Source organism: Chaetodon auriga, chromosome 4 (genome assembly GCF_051107435.1).
Source record: "Chaetodon auriga isolate fChaAug3 chromosome 4, fChaAug3.hap1, whole genome shotgun sequence".
NCBI lineage: Eukaryota > Metazoa > Chordata > Actinopteri > Chaetodontiformes > Chaetodontidae > Chaetodon > Chaetodon auriga.
In genome coordinates this window covers 19,081,981-19,092,987 of record NC_135077.1, presented here as the reverse complement: position 1 = coordinate 19,092,987, position 11,007 = coordinate 19,081,981, and the positions used below count along the sequence as shown (strand labels likewise).

General features: G+C 40.6%; 1 protein-coding gene across 3 annotated transcripts; it reads right to left on the bottom strand.

The window, feature by feature from the left end:
* Positions 1-1,785: 1,785 nt before the first annotated feature.
* uchl1 (ubiquitin carboxyl-terminal esterase L1 (ubiquitin thiolesterase)) lies at positions 1,786-9,161 on the bottom strand. 3 transcript variants are annotated; one of them, XM_076728780.1, is made up of 9 exons: positions 9,027-9,154; positions 8,915-8,926; positions 8,345-8,473; positions 5,818-5,959; positions 5,168-5,253; positions 4,411-4,458; positions 4,220-4,289; positions 4,081-4,139; positions 1,786-2,907 (listed from the first exon to the last, which is right to left on the bottom strand). In XM_076728780.1, exons 1-9 carry the CDS (start codon positions 9,057-9,059, stop codon positions 2,824-2,826), a joined length of 663 nt encoding a protein of 220 aa, XP_076584895.1. In that variant the 5' UTR covers positions 9,060-9,154; the 3' UTR covers positions 1,786-2,823. The 3 variants fall into 3 exon arrangements, with proteins under 3 accessions (XP_076584895.1, XP_076584897.1, XP_076584896.1); XM_076728782.1 differs by having other exon boundaries at positions 8,851-8,926; positions 9,027-9,140; XM_076728781.1 differs by lacking the exon at positions 8,915-8,926 and having other exon boundaries at positions 9,023-9,161.
* Between the last annotated feature and the right edge of the window lie 1,846 nt (positions 9,162-11,007).

Below are 11,007 nucleotides of genomic sequence, written 5' to 3'. Positions count from 1 at the left end.
AAATGATTCATGGTAAATCAGTTTGGGAGTTCAATTCAATTCAATTCAATTCAATATTCCTTTATTTGTCCCGCAAGGGGAAATTCCAGATTACAGCAGCATCAGTAGAGCAGATTAATGTAAGAAGTGCACGTAAATTAGAAACAACATCAGAATATATACAAAAGAATGAGAGTTTTTAAATAAAAATAAAAGAAAGAAATTGTAAAAAATTGTAAGAAATTGTAGATAGTATTTACAGACTGCTATGTACATGTTTTATTGCACAGACTATTGCACTGATTACTTGGAGCAGTTTTTATTGTACAGTCTGATAACTGCAGGGAGGAATGACCTGCGATACCGCTCTTTCACACACTTCAGATGTAGCATCCTGTCACGTCATGGGAGTGTGCGCCGTCATAGCACAAACAGTATTTTTTACTGTACTTGTACTGTGCTGTCAAGAGGCCTTGTGTCAAAAGTCTGTAATTTTTATTTTTATTTTTTTTTTTATATAAAAATGTGCCTTACTTTAGTTGTTATTGTGCTTAAATGGTACATACTTCTGAATGCAACTGTGTTTAATCTCATTACTAAAAACAAACTGATAAACCTGGGGGAAATTAAGAGAACACAATATATATTTATTGTTATTCTGGTGGCAAAATATTAAATTCTGTATTAATGCATATATTTGTTGGCCTTACTGGAGTCCAAAACTATTCAAACAAGCCTACAAAATATCTATACACAGCTTTTCATTGTGTAACATTAACTCCCCCCAAGATGCTAACCCCCTCCCCCCAAAACGTCCACAATAGTACATGCAGCCCTGCCTTTATGACAGCTCTTCTTTACAGCTATTGATTACAAGTTACACAACACTAAATAAATAGCCCATAAACTCGTAATAAGTGCATTTCATACACTGGCCAATGGCTGGCTTGGCAGTAATCAGTCATGTTGTAAGGAATCAATGCTGGTGATAACAGTTGAGTACACAGTAGGGTTGAAAGCTCCTGCTCCATCCAGTATTGGATGCAAATGTGACCTTTGACAGCAGGTCAAACCTTTACTTTCAAAGTATATTACCAAGTCACCTGAATAAAGGGAAAGCCTTTGGGTAACAAAAGACAACCAGGACATGCTTGTAACGTCATAGTTCCTCCCATGGCCCTTCCATACCAGAGAGATATTGGCCTTGATGTCTGTTTGGAATAAGGACTTTAGTTTTTCCCAGCCTGCTCAACACTGAGAGAGGTCTTCTGTTGGTATCCACAGTGATGAGTTAAGTGACTGGCAACTCTTCAGTCCTCCCCCTTTTTCCGCCCTTTACAGCTGAACTGCAGCCGAGATCAGTCAGGATGGGTCCCAAGCTGTGAGGGCCTGAGGACATTAAACACTTCATCACCTCATGTGACAAAAGTGTGAATGGATGTCAGCTAAAATGACTGGTGACTGGGGGAAGTCATGAGAAGGATTGAGGTTAGTGGGTTTTAAAACGAGTTTGAAAGGTTGAGGGATGAGATAAAACTTTATTGATCGCACGCTAGGAAAATTTTACTTATTATAGACAGAAAGCATAAAAAGGAGAGGTAGAAAAGAACAAATATATATGGCAGTCACATGACTAGACAAACATTAATATATAACAGACATCCAGCTTACGACAATTAACATCACTTCCGTATTTAAACTCAAAGATTCATACAGTACATTAGTGTACCTGTTGCAGGTTCGAAGGCAGGTGCACAAGCAGGACCTGTATTTTTGTTCACACCAATAAACACACCAGGAGACACATGAGTTTAATGGTTGCTTTATTGAATTTTCACAGCTGCAACACCAGCAGAACTACAGCAACAACGTATTTGGAAAGTGCAGAAAGGTAAACAGGTGCAAAGCCTAGACATAGAGTACTATCACCCTGCACTGCACAACAACAGCCCAGCATACAGCAGTACTTTATTTGGATGGTCCCGATCGCATTTGGAAGTTTTGTATTTACTGTTTCACATTTTCACATAAACAGTGTATTTGACTCTTTGAGCATTTGTGGATTAACAGCCATTTTCAAACAAAGTGCAAACATAACTCAACTGTATTAATGTTTGAAAACACTGCTAAAGAGAAAATGGCTGTAATCTACTGCTGTAATGTTGCACTTTGAATTCGAACTTCTCAAAGAAAACCAGTTTTTCAGAGAAATGCCAGAGTGACACCAAAAAACTGCACTGAAAAGGTTGCGTGAGTGTTCCGAACAATGGTTAAATTATTCCTACGGATACATTTGGGCTGTTCTGAGGAATGTCAGATCTTTGTAAACTCAACCACACAGGAACTGAAGGCATTCAGAGAGACAGGCTGAACGTTTTCTGCCTTCTCCTTCTCACTTTTCTTTACTCTCTTTATTGGCACAAAAGGTATTTAAGCATCAGTCTTTTGAGTTTGACACTGATGCACCAATGAATACACACACAAAAAAGTAGCAACAAAAAAACAAATACACACATGCAACCAAGCAGTGGTGAGATCTGACCTCAGGTTTTACAATTCTAATTGCTGAAAGATATATCACATAAAACGTCTTGGACGAGCTTGTTTCACTTAGTGTCAGCAGAACAAAAGGTCTTGATGGTGAGTTTGTGTGTCCATGTGTTAAAGAATGCTTTGTTCATGAGATGACAGTACAGTATGTGGAAACAATATGTGCTTTATAGTGCATAGTGTCTGCAGATGTATGTGTTCACAGGTCGAAACGGGCGCCTGCTGATTGTGTTTGCCGTGTGAATGAATCAGGACATTTTGGTTTACAATTTGGTTGTGCGCCCCACCGAATATCTAACTGCAGCAAAGAGCGACGGAAGAGAAACGGACCTCGCCTTGCTCTCTTTCCATGAATCCACGGCACACTTTGGCTGCATCCTGGCCGTGTGTGAGGAAAAAACACAAAACAGAGAAAACAGATGCATTAACTCTTACATAAAATATTGATGTACTGATATTCAAGATGAATCATTTTGTTCTACTTTACATAAACTACAAATACTGATTTTCAAATAGAAATCTGACATGTACACTTTTTAACTACACAACACTTCTAACATCTGAGCTTACGTGCCACAGAGGAAAGGCCGTCCTGTGGAAAGAAGTTTTTCTTTCATACAAGTACACTTTATTGCCAGTAATGTTCTCCCCAGTCGGACTGAGAACTATCACTAAAACATTAGTACGGTAACACGAGGCTCAATCTAATGACATCTGATTGTCATATAACTTAAAATTATGCTTTTCTGTGTAAATTCTCTGTTCCACCTTAACAAAATGAATCCCTCACACACATTCAATGATTCCATAAAAATGTTGTGTACATACAGTAGCACCATTACATTTCATTGATATATCAACGGTGGTGTTGTGATATTTAATATAACCCACCAACACTCGTCAGTAGAATCATAAATGCAGGTCATGTAGTTCTTCCTATATCCAATAACTCATCACAAAATTTAATGTTGTCATATCATCACTCATGCATGTGGTGCCCTCTTGTGGTAGTTTGACGAGTCCATCAGGCTCTGTGTTAAGCACAGACATGACCCTCAATGACCTCTGCAGCACAAACGCAAATTGAGATTAAAAGCTCCTTGTCTTTACAGTTGAATCAGTCATTATGTTTTTCCTACACAGCTTATTCGTGTTATTGATCTTATATTTAAGAAAAAGACCTGACTTACAGAGCCTGAGGAGTGTGTCATTCAAGTGTAATTGGCACCAAACAATAGTGCTTAAATTTCAATTATCCCTTTATTACGATTTGTGTAGACACTGATATTTAATTTGCTATTAACCATATTTCAATGTTCATCAGTCTTCTTTACAGTCTCCACTTTCTTTATGAACCCTGTTGGAGATCTGAAAATGTGCATCAGCCAAGTTTATTGATTGAATCAAGATACTCAGGAACGGCCACTCCCTGTTCCAGTTTAATACCACGACTCCTCACAGACATGTGCAGAGAGGAGCTTGTCTCACAAGCAAATTTCAACATGTCCAGAATTCACATAAATGCTTCAGAATGACCGTAGTTTTTCCTACCGTTATGAATGTCTCATCTTTGGTGGCTCCGTGCTTCACAGGTCCATTCATTCTCCCATCTTAACAACAAATACGACAGTTAGGAATCCACAACCTCCGAACACATACAGGACTCTGCAAACTGAGCTGACATGCTTACCAAATTCATACAGTTGTCCATTTACATTGACAAAGGCAATAAAGTGGAAGTTGATCTTGTCGGGTTCCGGCTGAGAGAGTTGAGATATGAGGAATTAAGATTCAGAGTTATTATTATGATACAAAAATCTGCTGCCTGAAAGAGCGAAGATGTTCGCCATTAGCAGCTGATAATGTGTTTCAGTGTCTTACCATACACTGGCCCTGCGATGCAACCTCATTGTGAGCATCACGGATTGCCTAGAGAAGAAAAGCTCAGTCATGTCAGTTTAATAGAGCTCAAACAGATCATTTCACTCTTTAAAATACACATGCAGATATGTTTCTAATTGATAAAGAAATCAAAAGTGGAATTCAGGGAAAAAAGCGAAGGTTTGAAGACTTAGAAACACAATCTTTGTGATACATTCTGTAATAATATTCAAGAATTTTTAAAGCTGCTGTCAGAGTGCCCTGACAAGGACAAGGAATCAGTAGCATCTGGTGCCCCCAAGTGGGTAAAACAGAACATGCATGTTATGCAATACTAACAGAAATTCTAGAAATTCATATATCATACAGATAACTCATCTCAACTTCATTAATCAACTGTTCCTTGACCATGCTGCAACACTTTCCATGGGAGGAAGAAACAGAAACAGGCTGTCCAACAACAGTTCACCTCAAAACAGGATGCTGCGTCGCGATTCACAGCACTGCGTAGCTCATAGCCAGTTAAGACACTCCAGTAGAAAATAATGCGTTCGACCCAATTTTGTCACTGATGCTTGCTCGTGTCGCACTCAGTTAACACATGGTGTTAAAGGAAATAAAATCTCACATACCTAAAAAAGACACTTAAACCTGTGCTGATCAGTTTCCCCCTTTTATAACGGCTCAATCTCCATTCTATTAAATTCAACTGGAAGAAAAAAAAAAGCAGCTTCAACAGTCAGTATGTTTATCTCACCTGGTTCTTCTCCAGGTGTTTGGCACGGTCATCAGCAGACATGTTTGCAGTCTCATCTAGAAACTTCTTCAGGACAGAGCCAGTAGCTGGAAACACCAAAAGCAGCATCAAGTTAATGGGAAATCTGTCACATGAAATATCTTAAATCACGTTATCATCAAATAACTAAAAGAAAAAAAATTAAAAAGGGAGATTAAATAGTTGTGTCATTCATTTTTAAAATGGACTTAATTTTGCTGCTGCAATACAAACATCTTTTTCTTAAGGAATCAAGTCGAGAACTAACCCCTCTATTTGTGCTTTTACTGAGCGGTGGAATTAGGAGCTGCTCCAGCAACAGTCAATGAAACATTTACTACGGTGGCCTCCTTTTCAACCCATTCGTGTGCCAATCCCTGCAAACTAAAAAGGTTCAATTTCTGCTTTACAGATTACACACCCAACACAGCTGAATATAAAGGTAATTCTGGAGAGAAAACTTCAATTACGCAGCCCCGGATATTACATCAAAAATTCAAGGGTTTTCTCTTAATTTGTAGCTTCAACAAAGATTCTGAATGTTTGGCATTTTCCCTACAACTAAACTAAAACAAACAATTAAAACTACAGTTTTTACTTATGGCATCAGTGATAATTTGATTTGCACTCACCAAATGTTGGTTTGCTTTTGTTATTGGCCACAGCATGCAGCAGAGCGATGGTGCCACAGGAATTGACTGCTGTCTGCTTCAGGAAATAAACCTCAGAGTTTCCTGCAACCTTGTCTGCCTGCTGTTGTCTGAAAGAGTCGTGCTGCCGTACAGACAGACAGAGACACACACAGAGGATGGTCATGGTCATCTGCCCATGAGGACACAGATGACAGTCAATTTTGCCACTTGAAATGTGGACATGGATTAAAGGAGCCTTATATACAAATTTAGGTTCAAAGCATTCAAAAATTAATTAAAATTAAGAACAGAATGTGAAGAAAAAACAGATTTGATGTTGTGCCAAAGACATCTATGTGTTTTGTTGCAGAGATATCTATTGAAACCAGCATGCTAACCAGCTAGCCTCAGCCTACCCTGTCTTGTAATATCACTTAATACCACATAATGAGTCACTGTAGCGTTGGCCATGTTTGGCTCCTGGTGCCCCAGGGATGACACCGCGTAATCAGGCCTCTGGAGGTGGGCACTGACTGATGCCAGACCTCCTTCTCATTCCTCTCCTGCTTCACGCCTCTCCTGTCATTGCCTGAACCCATCATGTTGTCATTGTCCCTGGAGTCAGAGTGCATTGGAGCCACTGTAAATCACCTCAGTACTGTATTCCCTGTCGTCAAACTGGCCTCCATCAGTATCAGCGGCTGTGATTGGCCCCGGTCTTTCCACATTCACTGGGAGACGCTGAGCCTGGTTCCCTAGCTTGCTTGCCCAGCTTCCCACCAGTATTCCCTGCTGGGTGCCCCTGACCCAGGCCTTCCTCCTCATTACAGTGCAACTGTGATCCCAGTTACCAATCCAGGCAGAGTCAGCTTATAGTTGAGCTAGCTCCATGACTAACTGAGCTAACTAGCTAAAGGCAGCAGCAGTTAGCGGTTACTTGGGGTGTCACGATTTCCATTCTAAACTGAAAATCATCAAAATCAGGATCATTGCTTCTCCCAGCCCACCTACTTGCACATATCCAGACAAAATAAAAAAGGAACTCGTCAAAGACGCCACAGCATAGCTTACAAGTCGCCTGCAGCTGCACCCTTCAAAACAGTACGGCCACTGCCAAAGTCAGAGATGATGAAGAAACAACAGAACTGGGAAATCCTCCAGCTTCCCAGAAGTCACCAGCGTGGCAATATCTTTTCTAAATTTCAACATTTCTAATCCTGATGGCTTTTGCAGATGAGGAAACTTAAGCTGTTCAAATTCCACCACAGCCACCAATGTAACCGAGCATTTTGGGTTTGCCGAACAGGGCAGTACTTATCAAAAAAAATAATAAATGGGACACAGAGAGAGTAGTGAAATGACCAGCTGCAAAAGTGTCTTAATTTTTCTCTCATGTGTCAAAAGCAGAACTCTGCTAACAACTCCCGCCTTACGGTAACCCTGAGGGGACACACCATTTCAAATATAGACTCACATCGTAAACACAGGACAGTTTGTTTCAGTGCCCTTCTGCAATCTCATGACTCTAAATTTTATGTTTGGATTGAACACTCAGTTCCCAAGTGACTGCTGCAATAGGTTGCTGCTGTCACATCTAAAATAAATTATTTTAATTTGACCATATGGCCCAAGTGTGGTACATTCCAAAAATATATACAGTATATGGCAGTTGTGATATAACTGCCATATACTGTATATTTGATATCATGCAGACTATCTTTTTAAAGAAGAATTTGAAAATGTAAATGACAGTTGTCAGGAGATAAAACCAATGATCCGTTGATCTTTACAAATTATGGATCCGTCTAACAATGGTACAGCCGTCACTGGTAAAAAATAAAAAGTTTATCGAAAGTCAAATCAAATTGTGGATGTAAAGACTTGTGACACTTCGTAGTTACTCTGGTGATATGCTGCCCCCTATTTGTTTGGAGTAAGAATTCAACAGGTGGCCAGTCATTGCATGTTGCACCTTTAAGGTCACAACTGGAAATGGCAAACAACAGACAAAATTGTGAAAATCTAAATTCATAAAGCAGAAACATACAAAAAAAAAACCTTATTACAGCTTCTCCAATGCAAAGATTTCTGCTTTTCTCTATTTTATCTCATTATAAATGTAATATCTTTGGGTTTTGAGCTGCTGATCTGACATCATCTACATCTGGTAGACCAACTGTTAATTCCATTAATTGACAAAAAAGCATAATTGGATTATTTGTTAGTTGCAACCGAGTTAGATTTCAGCTGTTTGCCTATCTGAGAATGATACAGCAGTTTAATGCCTACATTTGACATGTTGACTGCATATCGAGAAATTAATGAAAGCATCTGCTGATTCATCTCCTGCTCTCATCCCAGTCTCACCACATTCTGTCCATCACATAACATTACAGCTCCCCCCCTCCATCAATGCCCTCCCTGCACCTCAATCTCACCCCACCCCTGACAGCCTGTATCAGTGGCTCACCCCCACCCTCGGGCCTTCTCTTCCAGGAAGTAGTCTCCACCACGACCCCAGCATTACCTGTTGTGTCAGCGGGAAGAGCAGCATCAAGGCACGGCATGGTTTCGGGACCGCGGAGAGTTGCTCATCCTCCAGCCCCACCACATCCACGAAGCGCCAGCTTTCATCCACGCCGAGGCTGCTCATCAGCTGAAACACACAGCGGGGAGGATAAACAAAAGATGACTTAAATGGATGTGAAAGCGCTGAGGTTTCAGCGGTGACACATATATGTAAATGATCTCTTCTGGTGGTGCTCAAAGATGCTGCGTTGTGTTGGTCCAGTCCGACCACACCCTTTAGCCGAGACACTGGGGGCCGCGCTGGGAATGATGCTGAGGAGATCAGCGCGTCTCCAGCTTATTTTAGCGTCTCCTTTTGAATTTATCCATCACTTTTTTTTACCCATACAGTTGACAATACCAACATAACCCATGAATTGACGCCGTAGCTGCGACGTATTAGCTTAACAGTAACGGTCGTCTCAGTAACTGCCCTCATAACTAGCTAGCGACTGTGAAACTTACCCGTAAGTTGAGTTAAACCGTTAACGTTGCCGCCATTACTCAGCGTCTAACGTTTACTACTCACCATGTTCAGCATCTGAAACGACAGAAACAGACACGACAGGTGAGTTCGTCGTCGGCGAAGACGTTACGGTGTTGACAAAAAGTTATGAAAACACAGGTATTCCCCCACCCACCTCGGGGTTGATCTCCATCGGGGTCCACTCCATTTTGGCAGTGTTTTCGGTGTGACTACGCAAGTTTAACGATATGTTGTGCACGGGCTCCGCCGGTGTCTGCAGCTGTCAGATGAAGTTACACAGTGTACCCGCACTTTATGCTGCCGGTCATACCACTTGCCGGCAGACTGAGGGGTGGTCTCAGATCAAATAACCGGTGGTGCACATATTCAGTGGGCCTCATTAGAGATATCAAAGTGATTTAAAAGCTAGATTTTACGCACCACAAGTTTAAGTATTTGGTGACACCCTGAAAAAACATATATCCTCTCTTAAAAAAATAGATTTCAGTTAAATCACACCGCTCAATGTGAGATGACCGTGGTCAAACCATGTTCTTTCTAGAAAGAAAGGTGTGACGTAGTGATAGTTCCCTATCAATAATGGTTCCGCTTAACCCGCGAGTTCAGAAGTCTAATCTTAAACTGGTTAAGCATAATCAAAACAAATCATTGCTCTTAACTGTCCATTTTATTGCTAACTGCAACGCACGGGTTTCATCAGTCAGGCTAAGAATGTGACTTCTTTTTTCTTGAAATTTGTCTTACATCTGTTTATTCCATGAAAACTGCTTGCTACTGCTGAGAATGTACAACAGTAAATGTAAATCAGTGATTTTTTTTTAAACTCTTTAATTCTTTAGGCTTTATTTGTTTCCATGTACCCACTGACCTCTTTGAAATAAAGTGAAATAACTGTGGAAATACATTGGTAACACATAGTATTAATGTTTACCTCTTCTGTAACTTGATTACATCATCCAATATAAAAAGTTATGTATTTCTTCTGAGTCTCTATATATTAGATAGTGGAGCTAATTAGCATGCAGTTGGTTAATTAACCCTTTATTTTATCCCTAGACTGTGTATAATGGGCTTTCACTTAGACAGTTTCCTCACAGTTTTGGAGATATATCCTGACCTGATCTATGGTTATTGGATGTACAGCACACTGGAATTGAAACTGTGCAGCGCAAGTTTAAAAGCAATGTTGTTGTCTTTCTGCGTGTGTTTCTCAGTCCTGATCAGTCCTGATCTGCAAGAACAAAGCATCACATGCTTCTTTACTGGAACTAGCATGAGCTCAAGTGCAACAGACTGCAGTTGCCAAATGTGAACTTAGATCAGGGCGGCGCTGTTGTACCAGTAAAGAGGAATGTGCTGTGCTGTACATGGACAATGACGTGCATTTGTCAATTCCATGCTTATTTACTCCCTTGGTAATCCGTTGGTTTGCACATTTCGCATGAATTTGAGAGAGACCCTTCACTACCTCCAGCCACACACTGGTTAATTAATACCATGTCTGGTGTCTGCCACAGGCATATGGCTTAAGTGCGTCCTGTTTTCCAATTTGTTCATGTTAGTGTATAAGCACCTGTTTGCGTAAGCACCTGATTTTTCATGTCGGTGCATGTCTGTGACAGTGAGAATAAGAGTGTGTGAATAATGTGTCTGTGCGCTCCCCTGTCCCCCCCCAGGCTATGTGGCTCACCACTCTCACCTCCTCCTGGTGGCACTGTAACCCGTCTGCACTTACTGTCACCACTATGACGATTGCAATGTGACCACTGACGACTTTCTAAATTATACAACACAAATTTACAACACTCTTGGCATGCTGTTTTCTATTCCCAGAAAGAGGGCAGCACCTTAATGAGATTCTATATCGCTTTGTTTTACACTATTAGATGTCTGAGAATGGGATCATTTATGTACATAGCTCAAAGGACTCTTTTATATATTTTCAAAATGCAGTGTTAGCAGTGCACTGTAGCTACAACATGCATGTTTTATTCATGCTGGAGGGACTTTGGAAATAAATTTTAATCACGGGTGAAGATTGATGATCCCAAAGGGTATTGATTACATTATACACACCTGCAGGGTGAGGTCAGTGACTCTGAGTGTGTGTGTGTGTGTGTGTGTGTGTGTGTGTG

Excerpts from the sequence above, each read along its gene's own strand:
- uchl1 (XM_076728780.1), bottom strand. The coding sequence starts at position 9,059 with ATGGAGTGGACCCCGATGGAGATCAACCCCGAG. Across the intron at positions 4,290-4,410 it reads CATCGCAGGGCCAGTGTATG|CCGGAACCCGACAAGATCAA; the intron begins GTAAGACACTGA and ends CAACTCTCTCAG. Across the intron at positions 4,140-4,219 it reads TGGACAACTGTATGAATTTG|ATGGGAGAATGAATGGACCT; the intron begins GTAAGCATGTCA and ends TTTGTTGTTAAG.